At 38.8% G+C, this 21,118-nt stretch overlaps 1 protein-coding gene across 2 annotated transcripts in view; it reads right to left on the reverse strand.

The window, feature by feature from the left end:
* PDZRN4 (PDZ domain containing ring finger 4) overlaps positions 1 to 21,118 on the reverse strand; it is a gene marked incomplete at its 5' end in the record, with an annotated part of 384,403 nt that overhangs the window by 54,906 nt on the left and 308,379 nt on the right. For both annotated transcript variants that reach the window (XM_081249261.1, XM_081249262.1), the window contains 2 exons: positions 14,474 to 14,576; positions 18,501 to 18,757. In XM_081249261.1, coding sequence (XP_081105387.1) covers positions 14,474 to 14,576; positions 18,501 to 18,757 — 360 coding nt within the window. The remainder of the gene's footprint in view (positions 1 to 14,473; positions 14,577 to 18,500; positions 18,758 to 21,118) is intronic.

Below are 21,118 nucleotides of genomic sequence, written 5' to 3' on the forward strand. Positions count from 1 at the left end.
TCATGGGCTTTAGTTTTCTGTGTTAAGTAAATCAGATGTGCTTCTACTGCCTTCCTATGGTTCAAACTCCACCATGTCAAAGATGCTCCATATAAGTGGAAACCAAAAGAGACCAAGAAGAGCTATGTTTAGATCAGACAAAATAGACTGTAAGTCAAAAGCCATTAAAATAGACAAAGCAGCTCATTATATAATGATAATGGGGTCAATTTGTCAAGAGGATATAACAATTGTAAAAATATACATATATAGCATCAGAGCAACTACATTTATTAAGCAAATACTAAAAGGTCTGAAAGGAAAAATAGAGAACAATACAATAATAATAGAGGGGTCAATACCCCACTTTCAACAATGGACAGATCATCAACAAGAAATCAATAAGGAAACATTGAAAATCAGTAAGGATATGTTGAAAATCAATAAAGCAACATTGAACTTGAAATACAATTGACCTTTGAACAACACAGTTTTGAACTACAGGGGCCCACTTACATGTGTATTTTTTTAAAAAATTAATGTGTATTATAATACTACACAATCTATGGCTGGTTGAATCTGTGGATGTGGAACCATGGATATGGAGGGCTGACTGTACAGTTACACACTTTTATATATATTTGACTGCATGGGGGCAGTTGGTGTACCTACCCCACCTCCCACTGTTGAAGGGGGAACTGTATACTTTAGACCAAATGAACCTAATGCACATATACAGAACATTCAATCCAGCAGCTGCAGCAGAATACACTTTCATCTCAAGCACATACAGAACATTGTCCAGAGTAGAACATATGTCAGATCACAAACCAAGTTTGGAAAATTCAGAAGACTGATACCATACCAAGTATCTTTTCTGACCACAATTGTATAAATGTAGAAATCAATAATAGGAGGAAAGCTGGAAAATATACAGATATATGGAAATTAAAGAACGTACTGCTGAACAACCAATAATGAAAAAATAAAAGAGGAAATCAAAAAATTTCTTGAAACAAATGAAAATGGAAACACCACATGCCCAAACTTACAGGATGCAGCAAAAGCAGTCCTAAGAGGAAAGTTAGTGATAAATGCTGACACTAAGGGGAAAAAAAAAAAACCTAAAAAAAAAAAAAAACCCACCTAATTTTACACTAGAAAAAGAAGAGCAAACTAAGCCTGAAGTTAGCAGAAGGAAGCACATAACAAAGATCAGAACAGAAATAAATAAAATAGAGTCCAGGAAAACAAGAAATTATCGGTGAAAGTAGGAGGTGATTTTTTTAGAAGATAAAAAATGGACAAACTTTTAGCTAGACTAAGAATAAAAAGAAGGAAAAGTCAAATAAATAAAATCAGAAATGAAAGACAACACATTATAATTGAGATCACAGAAATACAAAGGATCATAAGACTACTATGAACAATTACACTCAACAAATTGGATAACCTTGAAAATACAGATAAGCTCCTGGAAACATGCAATCTACCAAGACTTAATCACGAAAATATAGAAAATGTGAACAAACCAATAATAAGTAGGAGATTGAATCAGTAATCAAAAACTTCCCAACAAAGAAAAGCCCAGGACCAGATGGTTCTTCTGGTGAATTCTACCAAACAGTTGAAGAAGAATTAATGTCAATACTTCTCAGAATCTTCCAAAAAATTGAAGAGGAAAGAACACTTCCAAACTCATTTTATAAGGCCAGCATTACCCTAAAACCAAAATCAGATAAAGTCACTACAAAATAAGAAAACTACAAGCCAATATCCCTGATGAATGTAGGCACAAGAATTCTTAGCAAAATACTAGCAAACCAAATTCACCAGCACATTAAAAGAATCATACACCATGATCAAGTGGAATTTATCCCTCAGATGCAAGAGTGGTTCAGCATACTCAAATCAATAACTGTATACACCATATTAATAGAAATAAAGATAAAAATCATATGATCATCTCAATAGATGCAGAAAAAGCATTAGACAAAATTCAACATCCTTTCATGATTAAAAGCTCTCAACAAATTGGGTATAGAAGGAATGTACTTCAATATAATACAGGCCAAATATCACTAGCCTACAGCTAACATATTCAATGGTGAAGGGTTGAAAGCTTTTCCTCTAAGATCAAGAACAAGACAAGTGTGTCCTCTCTCATCACCCCTACTCAACACAGCACTGGAAATCCTAGCCCAAGTAATTAGGCAAAAAGAAGAAATAAAAAGCAGAAAGGAAAAAGTAAAGTTGTCTCTGTTTGTGGAAAATATGATCTCATCTACAGAAAATCCTAAAGATCCCACTGAAAACTATTAGAATTAATCAGTGAATTCAGTGAATTTGCTGGATACAAAATCAACATAGAGTAATCAGTTCCGTTTCTCTACACTAACAATGAAATAGCTGAAAGAGAAATAAAAAAAAATCCTATTCACAATAACATCAAAGAGAGTAAAATTCTTAGGAGTAAAGTTAACGAAGGGGATGAAAGATCTGTACACTGAAAACCGTAAGACTTTCATGAAAGAAATTGAAAAAGACACAAATAGGCGGAAAAATATCTCATGTTCATGGATCAGAAGAATTAATATTATGTCCATATTATCCAAAGCCATATATAAATTTAATGCAATCACTATCAAAATTCCAATGGTATTTTTCACAGAAATAAAAAAAAAAACAAAATCTGTATGGATCCAGAAAGGTCCCAAATAGCCAAATCAACCTTGAGAAAGAAGAACAAAGCTGGAGGCATCACACTTCCTGATTTCAAACCATATTACAAAGTTATAGTGATCAAAATAGTATGATGCTGCTATAAAAACAAACACATAGACCAGTGGAACAGAGTGAAGAGCCTAGAAATAAACCCAAGCATTTCTGGTCAACTATTATTTGACAGGGGAGCCAAGAATAATCAATAGGGAAAAGACAGTCTCTTTGATAAGTGGTACTGGGAAAACTGGTTATTACATGCACAAGAATGAAATTGGGTCCCTATCTTATACCACTTACAAAATTAACTTCAAACAGATTAAATACTTAAATATAAGACCTGAAACTATAAAACTCTTAGAAGAAAATATGAGGACAAAGCCCCTTGACATTGGTCTTGGCAACTATTTTTTGGGTATGACACCGAAAGCACAAGCAACAAAAGCAAAAATAATTAAGTAGGACTACATCAAACTAAAAACTTTCTGCACAGAATAAGAAACAATCAACAGAATAAAGAGGCAATGCACAGAATGGGAGAAAATATTTGCAAATCACACATCACATAAAGGGTTAGTATCCAAAATACGTAAGAAACTCATACAGTTCAACAGCAAAGACAACAACAAAACCACAAATAATCTGATTAAAAATGGGGGTATGGGCTTCCCTGGTGGCACAGTGGTTGAGAGTCCGCCTGCCAATGCAGGGGACACGGGTTCATGCCCCGGCCCGGGAAGATCCCACATGCCGTGGAGTGGCTAGACCCATAAGCCATGGCCGCTGAGCCTGCACATCCAGAGCCTGTGCTCCGCAACAGGAGAGGCCACAACAGTGAGAGGCCTGCGTACCTCAAAAAAAAAAAAAAAATGGGGGTAGAGGACTTGAATAGACATTTTCCTAAAGAAGAGATACAATGGCCAACAGGTACATGAAAAAGCACTCAAATTCACTAATCATCAAGAAAATGCAAATCAAACCCACAATGAAATATCAATCACTTCATACCTGTTAGATGGCTATCGTCAAAATGATAACTAACATGTTGGTGAGGATGGGAAGAAAAGGGAACGTAGTGCACTATTAGTGGGAATGTAAATTGGTGCAGCCACTATGAAAACCAGTATGGAGGCTCCTCAAAAAATTAAAAATAGAACTAACAAATGATCCAGCAATCCCGAAGGAAACAAAAACAAGATATCAAAGAGATATCAGCACCCCCATGTTCATTACACCATTATTCACAATAGCTAAGATATGGAAACTACCTAAGTGTCCATCAATCCACGAATGGAAACATAAAATGTGATATATATGTGTATATATATATATATATATATATATATATATATATATCATACATACACATGATATGCACACACACAATGAAATATTATTCAGCCATAAAAAGAAGGAAATCTTGCCATTTGCCACAACGTAGATGGACCCTGAGGGCGTTATGTTAAGTGAAATAAGCCAGACAGAGAAAGGCTATACTGTGTTCTCACTTACATGTGGAATCTAAAAAATCCAAACTCAAAACCAGAGAGTAGAATGGTGGTTGCCAGGGGCTGGGGTTGTGGGGTATGAGGAGATGTGGGTCAAAGGTACAAACTGCCAGCGATAAGGTGAGTAAGTTCCGGGGATCTAATGCACAGCATTTTGATTATAGTTAACAGTACAGTGTTATATACTTGAAAGTTGCTAAGAGAGTAGATCTTTTTTTTTTTTTTTTTTTTTTTTTTCCTTTGCTGTACGCGGGCCTCTCACTGCTGTGGCCTCTCCCGTTGCGGAGCACAGGCTCCGGACACACAGGCTCCGCGGCCATGGCTCGCGGGCCCAGCCGCTGCGCGGCATGTGGGATCTTCCGGGATAGGGGCACGAACCCGTGTCCCCTGCATCGGCAGGCGGACTCTCAACCACTGCGCCACCAGGGAAGCCCCAAGAGAGTAGATCTTAAATGTTCTCATCACACACATAAAAATGGTGATCATGTGAGGGGATGGATGTATGAACTAGCCTTATTGTGGTAATCATTTTGCAACATATGCATGTATAAATCATTATGTTGTATATCATTAATTTATACAATGTTATTTCACAGTTATATTGGGCTGGCCAAAAAGTTCATTCGGGCTTTTCCATATCTTACAGAAAAATCCAAACAAACTTTTTGGCCAACTCAATATTTCAATAAAGCTGGAAAAAATACAGATAGATTTATGATAAAGCACTTCACTGTAGCTTTTTATGATAGCCAAGAAAATCTGGAAAAATAAATACCCAACAAAAAGGTAAATTTTCAGTTATAGAAAAAAAACAATGCACATAAAGAGGGAAACACAGTAAATGTTGACTGTGGTTAACTCAGGTAATACAATTACGGATAATGATATTTAAAGTTTTTATTTTGGACTTCAAACACATTGATCAGATTTACCATAATTCTTGGCCCATCTGTATTGTACATGCAAGTTTCCCCTTTACCTATATTAAATTAGATTATTTAATACATAGTGAATACCAGTGGGCGTACCACGTAACTGAGAACTCAGGCATCACCGATAGCTTATGTCTTAAGGGACAAAAGGTAGAACGATATGCCAATACAAAACACATCCTCTTTAAAGATTCCAACATTTTTTTCAGAGATAATAAATTGGTGGGAAAAAAATCCAAACTAGAATTATTTTCTGTATTTTTCTAATTAAAAAACCAACACTGTATTTAAATAAAACCATTTGTTTCTAGTGCCTACAGACTGCATCTGACATTCTGAATTGGCAAATGTGTATGAGTTAACTTGTTCTAAACACTAAAGCTAAAGCCAGAACGAGAGGGCGTGCTGCTTGCTACAGTTGGTACAACAGACCAGACTATTGTACAGTCTGTACAGACCAGAACAACGACTCACAATGTATAGCCTTACGTGTGTGTGTGCTCTCTTTACAAAAACCCATAAAGTGTCAGTTGATATGTTTGAAATGTTAAAATATTTGTAAACTTTTTAAGGATTTGACTATGCATTTGTGTCACTTTGCTTGTGTATTACATGGAAGAACTAGATGTTGACAAATCATTCCATAACCAACACTAGTGGCCTCACAGAGCTCACATGTGAGGATGCTGTGATTGAAGTGGTCCCTTCAAGAAACAGAGCTAGAACTGGGACCAGACTCCTAGTTTGGATTCCTTTCACTTGATTACATTGCCTCTGAAAGGAACATTGGAATGCTTATTTGTGATTTGCTTTATATTGGAAAAGATAGCTCTTCTTTCTTTATCCTTATGAAAACTGTTCTTTGAAAGCAGAATAGAAGTCATTGGGAAAATATGATTTCATATGCAAATGTTCACCTTAAACCCAACCTTTCATGAACACCTTTCAGTAATGCAAGGAAATCATCTGAATGTGTATCACTGAGTATCTTCAAACAAAAACTGAATGTCAGCATTTTGATAAAATTCATATATGTAGCATAAGGAATCTTCATTTTATATCTAGATTCCTAGTCAAAGAAATGTGCCCTTGGTTACACTGTTTAATCACCAACTTGGAAGGTTCAATTTGCTTTTCATTGTTTTCTTAGGAAATAAAGTTTAGTGTTGTCATGATCAGTGAGGCAAAAGACAGATTTGCCTCATATTTGTTTTATGAAATTACATGACCAAGTTAACAGGCATACTAATCTCATTTCTTTCAGTAAGAAATCTAAAAGAATTACAATAACTTTGATGACTATTTCCAAATTTGTGGCATTTTCTCTCTAGTCACTTCTTAAGAAGGCCTTTTTTTTTTTTTAAATAGAAAGTCATGACTTAGGAAAATTGTTCAATTTAGTAAACATGGGTATTCAAATTAGGAACTTCTGAGTCATCTCTGCTTGTACTATTAGGATTATATAAAATGGGATTACAAAATCTCAGACTCCATTAAGGCTCAACAGATATAAAATCTAGGACAACCATACAAGGTATTATGCAAAAGGACATTTTTGAAAATAGAAGAGGATGCTATTCATAATTAAATTTGAAAATGGGCTTCCCTGGTGGCGCAGTGGTTGAGAGTCCGCCTGCCGATGCAGGGGACACGGGTTCGTGTCCCGATCTGGGAAGATCCCACATGCCGTGGAGCGGCTAGACCCGTGAGCCATGACCGCTGAGCCTGCGCATCCAGAGCCTGTGCTCCGCAACGGGAGAGGCCACAGCAGTGAGAGGCCCGCATACCGCAAAAAAAAAAAAAAAAAAAAAAAATTGAACTGTATTCGTATATGGAGACAGTTTAGGGCAAACCAGGGCATATGATTATCTTAACACAAACTGAACCCCAGTCATTCTTTACCTACGTAAATTAGCATGTTTATTTACTAGGGTCCTCCAGCTTATAAGTTTGGGGTAAAACATGCACATCTTCTTTGTTAGAAAGGCAACCGAAAACATCCAGATTTTCTTCTTTCATGATCTGGCACAAGTGTATGTTAACTGTTTAACAACAGGGCTGTTAGCTGAATTATTATGGGGAAAAAAACCAAAGACTTTCACACTTTATTTCAAATTTCTCTTCTACATCAGCTCTCTTCTTCCTTCCATTCATGTAACCCTTTGTATTTGTTTTCAGGAATCATAAAGTAAGAACAGTAGCAGCAATGGTCAATACTTTGTTCACTTATCAAACAAATGCTGCTGAGTGCCCCCCCCCATGAACTAGGGCATGTGCTAGGCTTTCCAGGTGATATAAAGATAATTAGAAGTGGTCACTTCTGTAAAAAAATAAAAACTATTTAGAAGAAAAAGATAAGTACATAAATAACTATAACCCAGGAAATCATGACAAAAATATTTATAGAATGTAGTAGGGGAGTTCAGTGGTGGGAAAGTGATAGTGAGAAAGGTGCTTCAGGAGCAAAGAGGCCCATAAGTAAAGGCACAGAGGAAGGAAAGCACACTGCTAGAGTTTGACCCCAAGATGCCTGGAAAAATAGGGTGATGACAGACTACAAAGGATCTTCAATGCCAGTCAGAGAATGTTAGAGTTAATTCAAGGAAAAGAGTCCTACAACATGATGGACAGGGGAGTGATCCAATGAGAAGTGCATTTGAGAAGTACTGGTCTGGCATGGGAAATGGGATGGACGGCAGACTAGGGACTGGCCCCCAGAGACCAAGACATAGCCTAGAGATAGAGGAATGTCCTAGACAAGGGAGGAAACAGTCATGATATAAAGGAGAAACATGCCACAGAAAGTCTGGACATATAAGCCCCAGGATATAAAAACCTGACTGGTTTGGCCTCCATGATTAGGATTTTAATCTGATATAACTGATATGGTGAACTGAAGTGAAGATGCTGGTGTCACATTACTAGACACTTCACTAAACCAACTCCAAACTGACAGAACAGCATCTTATCTTAAATGTTCAAAGTAATAAAAATATGTTCACACTTCATCTAGATTGGTTTTCAATTCAATACATTTCCCCAAAGAATGAAACTTATTAAGATGATTTTTTTTAAATGGATGATTTTATTGCCCCAGTGGTAAGTGGTACAAAGTTATTTTAAATATTTTATTAATAATTCTAAAATGGGACTAATAAGGAGAAGGAAGGGATAGGTGAACTATAAAGCATCCACTGATTTTAAGAATTCTGAAGATTCTACACTATCACACTCTGCACACTATTTTCTCTTTTCCCTAATATCTACCACAGAGTATGGAAAACATATAGTCTCTTTATGAGTTATGTTGCATACCCAAACATATTCCTGCTACCACTGCTTTTCAAACTCCTTGATACATTCCTCAGAGATTGTAAGAATAAGAGCTGTCTACTTGGGGAGACTCTCAGTTCTCTGTCCATTATAGTGTTTCACAGATTTGCTGAATGATCCCTTGATGAGGAACTTACAAACTGGGTATAGGAGTGGATTAGAGACATGTCAAATTCATATCAAATATGAGATTCTATGAGTTTATAAGGTATGATTAGCAGAAGTAAATTTTCATGGATACCATTAAAAATCTATCTCACTGCATATTTCTTTTTATTTCTCCCTATTTTAACCCTTTCCTTAAAAATGTTTAACTGAAACAAAAATGGCACTAGAATTTGAACCCCTGACATAAAGAACAAACACCTTTGTTCAGAATAACCAAGATATGGAAACAACCTAAGTGTTCGTCAATAGATGAATAGATAAAGATGTGGTATATATATATATATATATATATATATATATATATATATATATATATATATGTATATGTATATATATATATATATACACACACACACATATATATAATATATAATAGTCCATTGTATGTGTATGTATATACATACAATGGAATATTATTCAGCCATGAGAAAGAAGGAAATTCTGTCATTTGTGACAACAGGGATGGACCTTGAGGGCATTATGCTAAGTTAAATAAGCTAGATAGAGAAAAAAAAATGCATGGTATCACTCACGTGGAACATAAAGAAAACAAAATAAAGTCAAACTCTTAGAAACAGAGAGTAGCAAAATGGTTTTCAGGGGCTAGAGGGGTGAGGTAAATAGGGAGACGTCAGTAAAACAGTACAAACTTTAAAAGAAAAAAAGAACAAATAACTATTAGAAAGGGAGAGGATATCTGTTATAACTGCATGGTGGTCTCAAGCTCCTTTCCAATTCCCTTGTGCAAAAAGTGGAAAGGGATTGTGCTGCTCAAAGGTTGGTCCATGCAGACAATAATGGGAATCCTCATATATTCCTGCAACAAATATTGAGCATCCACTATGAGACAGGTGATGTCAGGCAATGATGAACACACAGGTAAGGCCACTGCCCACACAGCCTAGAAAGGAGCCACACAGCTCTATATGTGCACACTAAGGAAACTTTTCTGAAAGTTGGCTCACAAATCATGAAGTTGCTCAAAAAGTTATGATTAAACTCTCACTAATGCTTATCCTCTTGTTAACTACTGTTTTGAATGAACATCTTCCTGATTCATAATTCTCTTTTCTTTAACTAAGTAAGAGAGGGATTATATACTTAAATTCTCACAAACATTCTGCACATATTCACAGGAATCCAGCTCTGGGAAATAAATTTTGCAAAATGACACTTCTCAGCATAGCACAAGGGTTTACTTACGCTTTGCATAAGAATTGCCAAGAGGAAGCTAATTAATATGCTAAATGCTCTTTCTTGATTGTAGATACTAGCCCAAGTTTGGGTTTCAGTTAACATTATATAGAACTCTGACATATACTTGTCTTTCTCTCTTTTCTACCTTTAATCCTCTCCAAGCAAACTTCTAAATTCTCTTTCATAGCGGTGACAATGTACACACAGGGCAACTCTATGTGCACTTAACTCAGGCTATTGGATATGTTTCTTCAACTTAATCTTAGGGGGAGGAATAAAAACAACTTCAAGCAGTATTTCTAAATGATAAAAATCACCAAGCCCAGAAATGTTGCTTAAATTCCTTGCTTGTCTTGGCTAACATGATGTTTTATACTATCCAAATGTTGTACTTATTAATTTTCTGACTCTCCTCTATCAACACTGAGTTTTGAGAGTTGATGGCAAATGGTGCAGAAAATTCAACGTCTTCCTTGCATTCTGGCAGTAGCAAACATACCTTTATTAGGAGTTGGACAAAAGAGCTCTGTCTTCTCAAAGGCCTTTCCCTTTAAATTATTTCTGGTAAAGGCTGGATTTGAGATCTGCCTCTGACTTGCTAAAGGCTATCTATGATTTATTTCAACCTTTAGCTGGCTCTAGGAATAAAAAGAAAAAAATGAACAAAGTTGAAAATACAGAAAAAGGAGTGCTTAATCCTCGATATTTCAGTGGAAATAAGAGTCGGCACCCTGACTCTTATGATGGCTGCATTGTGTAAATTTTGATATTTTTATTTTTTCCCTCAAAAATGAAATTAAAATCCTTTACATTTTTAATTAGAAAACAGTGCCATCATTTTTTAAAAAGATCAAATTTCAAGCTATGAGTCTTTTAATACAGGCTGGTCTGCTGAGACTTTTCTGAAGCACTGGGGGGAAATTTAAAACCCAGTCAAATAATTTTCTGAGGCAAAGTGATGATAGGCCATGGTGAGATATGGGTGTCATAAAAATTTCGTAGTGGTCCCTAACACACCAGAGTCACCATAGCATTGACACATTGACTATAATATCTCCAAAGAAGCATTTGCTGTCTATCATGGCTCTGAAGGGAGCTGTTACCATCTATCAATGCAATAATCTGCATGTTAAAGAGTTCCTAAATATGTATTTACAAGATAGTCAGATCTGTTTTGGTCTATTGGGTCAATAATCCACACACTAAAGTCCCTAAATATGTATTCACAAGATAGACAGATCACCTTTGGTTCACTGAGTCAATAGTAAGTAGGCCTTTAAAAAGGTGCCTAAATAGTTGCATAGTTTGTTTTTCAGCAAGTTCAGAAATTCAGTTCTGTACTCTTTTTGTCTTTTAAGAGTAGATTTATTATGCTAGTTCCAGTGGATGCCAGAAGCTGAGTTTCACTCTGGCCTATGATATTTTGCTTTCAAAAAGTCAGAAGAAAAAAGCCACCCTAGCACAAACTATATTAAAGCTACGAGGCAAGGAATGGAAGTGCAGACACACAGGCAAAGCCCTCTGGGCCAGGATGAATGCTGTGCTTTCAGACTATGTCTTACCCCTGCCTCTGTCAGGGGTCAGCTTCCAGCCTCCCCCGTCTCCTCCGACTGTTCTGCTGGAGGCTCTGCTGGAGGCTCTGCTTGCCATCTTAAAGCTCATTTCAGCAGCAGAGGGATCTTACGAGGGCTGCAGAACCCAGCCCTGCTCTCCACCAGCTACTCATTCTGAGTTCACCACCTACCGCTGCCCATCGCCCTTGCCTCTGCCCCCAGAGCACACCGGCCTCTGCTGTTCCTGGAGCCCACCGGCTGTGGTCCTGCTTCCGGTCCTCTGTACTTGCCCTTCCCTCTGTCTGGAAAGCTCCTCTCTCAGAATCCACATGGCTAGCTCTTTTACTCTCTTTAGGTCTTTTAAGAGAGAGGCCCTCCCTGACCACCCTGTATAAGAGGGCAACACCTCATCCCAACACCATGCATTTCCTTCCTCTGTTACCCACACTGCTGTTGTCCACTAGCAGTTAATCACCATCTGATATAATATGTCTTTACTTACTTGTTTCTTGTCTATCTCTTTCTCCTAAAGGTTAAACTCCATTGGGGCAGAGACTTCATCAATCCCAAACTTAGATAAGAACCTGGCACATTTTTTAAACTGCTCATTAAATATTTATGGTACAACTGAATGAAAGCAGATGGGAAGGAGTCCTGTCTCTACTTTTCCGATTGCGTATTGATGTGTTTTCATGTTTAGGTTGAAGAAGAATGAGTATCTCTTTCTGAGATGAAGTCCTCTGTTTGGCCATTAGACCTCTGTTTTCCATAATACTCTCTAAGTAGCACAAAACAGGTCCTTCCTGAAGGACCACTGCATTCACTGCCTTCCCACAGCTACTGGGTTATAACAGAGTTCCTGGAGGAGCTGGGGTCATCTGAGCCTGTCACAGAAACACTTGACCAGCCTGCTTCTAAGTGTAATACTGTGTAAAGGCAGCATTTCTAAATCTCCCTGTCCACAGTCAGCTCTGGTGATAGCAGTGGACTGACTAGATCTCACAGCCTCATCTGATGCAAACAAGAGGGATGGCGTGTGGCACTCTGCCACGTTAGCATCACAGACTGAGGTGTACTGGGTAGAGCCATTCTCTCCTAAGCTTGGTCAGTTATCCTCGGGGTATTCCCCAGTGCCTCCACCCCTACTATTAGCCATGCAGATATTCTCAAATGTATCCCTTCTCAAGACTGAAGCCTGTCACAGTAACTTCTTCCTTATTTAAATTTCATGGGAATATTCTTTATTTCAGTAACTCAGAAAGGTGACTGGCAAGAGAATCACAGCTGACAGCAAAGCAATGACTATGGCGGTGTGATTAGTAGAGGTTGCAGGCTACAGAAGGCCTGTCTGAGCATCTACCACTGTCATCACACTGATGCTGGCCTCTACTAGGGACTGACATTGGTCAGAAAAGAGGATGTAGTTCAGCAATAGTCATCACTATAGAATCTGTCTGTATTGTAATAGTCAAAGATATGCTAATTAATTAAAGAATTTTTACTGTGAATCTGCTTAGCCTAAGCAAGTCTTTCTCCCATGTCCTCCCCTAGCACACAGATGTTTTTTTTTTTTTTTTTGCGGTACGCAGGCCTCTCACTGTTGTGGCCTCTCCCGTTGCCGGAGCACAGGGTCCAGACGCACAGGCCCAGCGGCCATGGCTCACGGGCCCAGCTGCTCCGCGGCATGTGGGATCTTCCCAGACTGGGGCATGAACCCGTGTCCCCTGCATCGGCAGGTGGACTCTCAACCACTGCGCCACCAGGGAAGCCCCACAGATGTATTTCTATAAAGCTTTAAGGCACAAACGAAATAAAAAGCTGAAGTGATCTAGATAAATCCATTCCCCAAACCCAAAGCAATTAATTAACTGAAAGAAAAACATCATTTAATCTTGAATTATTTGGATAAGTGACTCAACTTTGTAATTTATTTTGCATGAATGGGCAAAACTTAATGGCTATTTCAGTGTATACTAGTACTTAAGCAGATTTATAAAATAAAATTTTCAATCAAATTAATGGAGAGGAGGGGATAAGAAATTAACATGAACAACAGCAACAAAACCATCAACTCAGATACTAGGTATCATCGCACACCCTTCCAAATTCTGGCTGGAAAGAAGTAATGATTTCTGTAATCCCCAGAAATGACTTTTGCAGGGGCAAGATTTCAAATAAACATCTATTTGCTTTAGGTGAGCTTCACTGAATCAGCCTTATTTGATTTCAGATCCTCCTAAGGGAAGAGATTTCAGGATTTCCTGGTTGTAAAATGGAAAAGAACATTTTGCTGAACTTGTATGATACCATCGAAAGCATTAAAAGGGCAGGTAATCACAGGTTCTTTGCCTGTTTACCAGAGCTTCTTTACCTCCTCAATCTACTTTATTTCCAAATGTCAGAGTAGTCTGAAACCTTTCAAAGATTTATAGACTGCAGAAGCAGAGGAAATATTAGGATAAATTCTTTAACTTTTGTGAAAGCTTTTAAGTAATTAATAGATGGGCTTTTGGAGTTGTTTCATAACACGGTACAGATACTCTGACATGTACCGTGTGAAGGCTAAACATGGTTTAACAACAAAGGACATGAGGTCATCTCTCAATCTAGAAAGTCAGGGAAACTGCTCTTTAGAGTACTTGAGTCATTAAAAAAAATTGAATTTGTGAAGGGGAATAAAAATAATATAAGATTTAGTTTATCAGTTAAAATCAAAATACTACACAATGAATGAAAATAGTAAATACAGTCTCGGTTTTAAATATAATTTCTTTTCCAAACTCTACTTGGAAATTCTCTTACATTACAAAAAGAAGAAAAAAAATGTAGATGCCATAATATTATTTATACAAAGCAACAAAATGTGAGCAAATTATTTTCAGGCTTGTATTATAAAAATGTTTTCCAATATACTTAAAATACTAGTGCCAAATAGCTGAAACAAATATTTAAAAGCTCTTACCTTAGATATATAATAGACAATAGAGTTCTCACAGTAATAAATTAATTTTTTCTTTGTTATGCAAAACGCCTCAACCATAACTTCATGAAGAAATGTGAAGTGATGTGAAAATGATCTTACCTCATATTCAAAGTCCTCTGTTCTGTCTGCATCAGCAGGCAAGCTGGAAAGATACTCATTGTCCTCATAAAATTCATGCTCCATCGGATGAAGAGAATGGCAGCTATGGGGAATGTAGCAATATGATAGGAATGGATCAAAAGCGTTGTTCCCAAGATTAAAACTAATTTTAGAATTTCACTTTAGTTTTCACTGCTCGCCAATAAGACCTTTAGTGATCTAGCCTTTAAATGAACTACACCGCAGAAAGAGCAACTGCTTTTCTTTCTCCCCCTATATGAAGTCCATCAATTTGATTTTCTGAGAGAATACTAAGATAATGGCTCACAGTCGAGCTTCATTCTGTGAAGGGGCGGATGTGCGACCTCCCCCCGCCGTGGTGCTATATTGATGCTCTGGCCTCCTTCCAATCCATCGAATGGACTTGCGCCATGCGTCGGTGTGTGGCATTTGAGACTAGAGTCTACCCAAAGGTGGGTATTTTATAACAAAGTACTCCCAATTTCCTAATTACAGCCTCAAACCGGTTCTGAAGTCTGATTTTTTTTTTTTTTTTTTTGCAGTACGCGGGCCTCTCACTGTCGTGGCCTCTCCCGTTGTGGAGCACAGGCTCCGGACGCACAGGCTCAGCGGCCATGGCTCACGGGCCCAGCCGCTCCGCGGCACGTGGGATCTTCCCGGACCGGGGCACGAACCCGTGTCCCCTGCATCGGCAGGCGGACTCTCAACCACTGCGCCACCAGGGAAGCCCCTGAAGTCTGATTTTAAACGCGCAGTCGACCCTCCGTGTCCTTGGGTTCTGCATCCGAGTATTCAACCAACCCCAGATGAAAACATCGAAACTTTAGTTTTATTTCCAACCTTGAGGCTATCCCAGCTACCTCGCAGGAGCCATGTGAGGGGCCCAGTGGATAGATGAATGTAAAGACAGACGTTTCCAGACGTGGTGGGCTCTGTACTGGGACAGTGGGGGGAAGAAGCGCGTTAGCACGTTATGCTGGTGGGTGTGGGGCAGGGGCCTGCTGACTGCGAGGGGCACTTCAGGAGGGAGGAGGATGAAGGCTGTGGTACCATGGTAGGAGTGATGCTCTGCCTTCTCGATGTAAATGGTGCTGTGTATGCCAACCTCCCACCACCTCTGTCTCTCTGTTAAGCAACTTAATCCTGGCATGGACAAATAAAGTTGTTATCTGTACCCCCCAAAAAAATTGAGTCTGAGGTTGGTTGAATCCTTGAATGCGGAACCCGTGGATGTGCAGGTAGGGTGGGCACTGTGGTTTTCAGATTGTAAATCGTCCTCACATTGCCCCCATTTCTTAAGATTTCCTTCCTCATTCTCCCTCATAACCCACACCTTTCCCTCTTTGATAAGGGGCATGTCCACAAATATTAAAGAACGTTCATGGTGATAACTCACTGGAAACTCCTATAAGCCACAGGTTTTCATAATCCCTTTAGAAAATTTCTCAGGACAAAGAGAACTGATGGAGTGAAGGAAATGAAGAGGACCCAAGGCATTGTATATTACTTCTATGTATCCTTTAACTTTTGGGAAATGTTTTACGTAATTTATAGAAGTCCTTTCAAATTGCTATATGCCATGATAGAGACACTATAGATTATACAATATGAAAGCTAAGCACAGTTGAACAGCAAAGGGCATGAGGTCCTCTATTAGAATTTCCAAGTCAGTGAAAAGGCTTAAGTGCAATTAACCAAGCTGGTTTCAGGTGAGACCTCTAAGCCCAGCCATTTTGGACATTATGAAAAAACTGGAGTTAGTAGCATAAATTAGTCCCCTCATCACTAGCTGAAATGCCAGAGAGATTCATCCTAGTGCCCTCACACAGTCAGTGTAAATATTCTACCAGCCTCTTCTCACTATACTCTAATATTTAATTTTCACACAAATAGCAAAAGCAGTACAGTTAGTATCTTGCTTGCTGGTCTAACAGGTGAACCCTCCTAGCTTAAAGCTGGACTGGCTTTTTTTTTTTAACTTTTTATTTTATATTGGAGTATAGTTGATTAACAATGTTGTGTTAGTTTCAGGTGTACAGAAAAGTGATTCAGTTATACATATACATGTATCTATTCTTTTTCAAATTCTTTTCCCATTTAGGTTGTTACATAATATAAGCAGAGTTCCCTGTTGAGAAGCCCATTTGGACTGATAAAACATCAGTGTCTGCTATGTGGGGCATCTGATGTGTTTCCCTGGTCTTTGACTTAGTAAGTAGGAAGTCCTGCTGTGAAGAACACCTTATTAATTCAGTAAACATTTACCAAGTATCTACCAGATGCCAGGCCCTATGCCAATTGCTGGAAATCGGTTGGTGTCTTTTTAATTGGGTAGAGCAGCAAAGTGGGAATTTTAATATAGTGAGATAATTAAGGGGAAAATAGAGACACTATGAGAGTGCCTACTACAGTCCTAAGAAGTCTGCTAGAAGAGGTTACCTTTCAGCTATGATCTGTAGGACTTGGGAAGGACACAGCCTACTGGTTAAGGGAGTGGGCAGTGGAGTCAGACCTCTTGGGCTCAGGAGCCTGGCCCTATTGTTTCCTTGCTGTATGACCTTGCCGATTACATTTGTTTCCTCATCTGTGACATGGGGATGGTAATAATTTAATGTACGCCTTCAGAATGTTTTTATGAGGAATAAATAAGTTAATAATTGTAAAACACTTGGAATACTCCCTAAAACATGTTAAGTTAGCTAATAAATGTTAGCTAGTATTCATTCAAGAAAGTATTTATTGGATGGCTACTCTGTGTCACACTCTACTAATGAATATTGTATATTTGTTTGCTTGTGTATTTTTCATCTCCCCTGTAGAATATAAGCTCTAGGAGGCAGTGGATTTATCTTTTGTTCCCAGTTTTATGCCCAGTACCTAGTTCCAGTGCTTGACACAAGGGGCTATTTAATAAGTAAGAGATAGATGACTAGAATCGTAGGTCAGACAAACAGAGCCCCTGTCCTCCTGGAACTTGAAGTTTCAAAGAGTGGTTTCCAAAGCATGGCTGCACATTAAAATTGCCTAGGGAAATTTTTTAAAAATTCTAATGCCTGGGTTTTGGCCTGAGGTGGGATTGATCTGGGCATTGCATTGATATTGCTTTTCAAAGTTCCCAGGTGATTCTAATGTACATGTGTGGACCACTGAGATGGACTTAACAGAAGCCACTAAAGGGCAGGCGGGTGTCATGACCAAGTGTACATTTTACTAAATGGAGCATGGATTGCAGTAGGCAGTGAAAATGCAGGCTAAAGAGACTACTGCTCTTATATTTCAAGCTCTCAATAATGTTTAAATATTTGCTTAAAAGTTCACAGAACAAAGTGTGTGGAGCAAAACAGACTTCCAAAGCTGCAAGGGTAGCATTATTTGAATAAACTATCTCTAACTGCCTTTAACTCAGGTAAAAATTGAAAAGAAATATTCCTTTAATAATTCCTTATTGTGTAGCTCTATACTTCCTCTCAGACAGCCAGGATCTTTGGTTCAAGTCTCAATATATCAGGTAATTGCTTCCTTTGGAGAATTGCACTTTAATAAATTTCCTAGTGTCTCCTTTAAAGAAGAGAAAAGCAAAGAGAAAAAGAGAGAGAGGTGACCCACAGAGAAGAAGATAGTGCCAACATGCCACTTCTGGGTCTGTCTTAACAAGGTTTTTGGCAGCTTCGGTGAGAAAAGCTATTTCCCTGACCAGTTCTCATGAGCTGTGTGAGGCTTGTGATGACTGGAAATATGAAGATGAACGAATCAGAGCCAGACTTTTTCACTCAGCATCTCAGCAAGTATGATTCCTGAGCTGAAACAACAGTGTAGGTCAGGAAAAGTAAGAGCAGGACAGCTGAGAACTAATTGGATGGAGACACAGTTACAGACACTTTCCAGACAGAACTGGGAGCTTGTCTCCATAATTGTCAACTTGCTACAGTGACTGTTTCTTCCCAACACCTACTTTCAAGGACGAATGACAACAAATATGGCTTTGGGAGAAATGACAGAAAAATACCTGTCTGAGAGCAGAAATGGACAGATGTCAGGCACTGGAGGGGTGGGTGGCCTAAGTTTGGCCAGGGCCATGATATGTTCAAAGGTGATGTCCGTCTGAGTGCTGGCATTCACGAGCCGCACTTCTGGGGCCGTCCCATAGGCTGGTTTACTGAGAGGTGTTCGCCTTAGCACCTGGACCACAATGGGCTCCTTGGCATTTCGAAAAGCTTCCACTGCCTCCTCATGGGTGGCCTTTGAGAGATCCTTCCCATTGACCTGCAAAGATAAAAGGACATTGCTCATCTCAGAGGAAAGAACAGAGAGACTGTCATGATAGATTAAAAAAAGGTGGGCAGGGGAGGCTTACACCAGCTCTGCTATGAATTTTGTAAAGGAATATTTAATCAGACATTGACATTTATTGAACTCTTCATCAGCAGGAGAAAGTGAAGGATACTAGGAAAACAGTTATTTCTTGTACCTTTAGGAAGCACATCGTCAGAATTATTAGTAAAGATTTCAAAACTTAAACAGCACACAAGCCTCAGCAAATGTTCAAAATCTTCAGCTAGGTAGAAATGTTAGGTATATCCTTTTTAAAAAATGATCTATCAATCTCTTGGTGGTATTTTCAATATTTAATCAGTCTTACTGACTTGCAATCTAATTTTGGGGGATATTGTCAAATTTCTTTCATATTCATCATTTTTATCCAAGACCAAATTATTGCTCACGTGCATATTATCCTAAATCTTTGCTATTCAAAGTGCAGTCCATAGGCCAGCAGCATAAGAGATTAGAAATGCGGAATCCCTGGCCCTATCCCAGACCTACTAAAGGAGAACTGGCATTTCAACAAGATTCCCGTTGATTTATACGCACAAGAAAGTAGCACTGCTCTAAAACACCTCTGAGTGAGCATACCATGTCCCTTGCCTCCTTGCCTGTTTTCATTTATACCAGTTTATGACTCTCCAGCGTAGCCCTGGACATAACAGAGGAAGAGCTGATGTTTGTCTTTGCCCTCCATCACTGTTTCTCAGTTGGGCCAACCATTGGCATTTGGGAGATAAAAATTATTCTTTTAGTGATACTCTCCCACACCTGCTTATTTAGGGCCATTGATGTTCCCCCACATATTTGGCACCCAAAACAGCCACACTCTTTTCTGATCACCCTCTTGAGAGGCAGTACAGAGACTGCTCTCAAGTTGTCATCAATTTATTTCCCTAAAATAGGTCCTGATAACAGCCTCTTAGTGGAAGTTGTGTTTTCATAAAGGACTACAGAATCCTGAAAGAACTTCAAAACTCCCACCCACAATGACTCAATAATATTGGCTTTTGCAAATAGGAAGACATACTTGGGAGTACAGTACTGTGCTCAAAACCCCTGAAATTATACCATTTCTAGACAATTAAACTACCCGCCTGTTGGTGAGGCTCTGATAACTGCTATGCACCAATAAATCCTTAGAGATCCCTGGGTGCCTTCAAAAGAAGCAAAGGGAATCACTGAGTTGCAGCCAGAGAGTGATTGGCTGACATTCAAATGAGCACATTTTCTCTCCCTGAATAGACAAAGAATATGTGCATGCTCAAAGCAAATGTGGGGCATTTGGGGGTAAATGATACAATGCCAGGTAGAAATCATCATGTCCTGTAGAGATAGGCTTAATGACCCGGAGGAGCTAATTTGCTCAATCGACCCTGAAAGAGTTAATGTGCCTTCAGAAATTGAGCAATTAAGTTTCCTCACCAGCACCATATGACCCAGTACAGTTCTCGAATAACTAGTAAGAAACACCAGTTGGAGATTTGGGTGTGTACCTACCAATGTGCACACTCACTAATCTGTGCATTTACTCTCTCATTCTTTTCTCCACAAACTAAACTTAAACATTCCCACTGAGTTTTCTCTGGCACAACCTTGGAATGGCTTGATGACTTTGGGCAGACAGGAGGATGTGAACGCGGGACACCTACTGACCAGCATTCATTCCTTGAGCTGCTGTTGGATGACAGGCACTCTGGGCTGAGGCCACAACTCCTGAAGACCTGTAGTCAGCAAATGATAAGAGAAGTTCCAGGATGGAAAAGCACAACCTAAAATCTGGCCTCTCATGATGAATAGCGTCATCCTCTGTGTCTCATATTGTGGTCAGTATTTATAAATTCCAGGGTTATGGAAGATGATCCCGTGATAGATAATACTGCTCTGTCAGTATCTATGTGTTAGGGAAGAATTGCCCTTTTGTCCACATGTTTCCTGCTTCATGGTGTCCCTTCAACTTAGTGAATATTCACTCGTACAAGATTTCATACCCTTCCTTCTCTGAAAAGAACTCCCGGTCACAATCTGTTATCAACTATTTAAAATCTACTGGAATTATGTCAATAATGTTACCTTTTCCTATAAACCTTGCATCTGGAGTAACTCTTAACAATGGCAGAATGAAAGAAGACAGAGCCCTTTTTGAAGGAACTTCAAGTAATATCTGAGGGTAAGGGGAAAATAATTTGTGGCCATGGTTTCTTCCAGTCATACATTAAATCCTACTAATGCATAAATTGTGTGTCATTAAATAATGAACAGACAAATGCCATTATTCTATTTCTTCCCCAAGGTGGCTCAGTA

The sequence above is a fragment of the Mesoplodon bidens genome (assembly GCF_964165515.1).
Source record: "Mesoplodon bidens genome assembly, chromosome: 11".
Lineage (NCBI taxonomy): Eukaryota > Metazoa > Chordata > Mammalia > Artiodactyla > Ziphiidae > Mesoplodon > Mesoplodon bidens.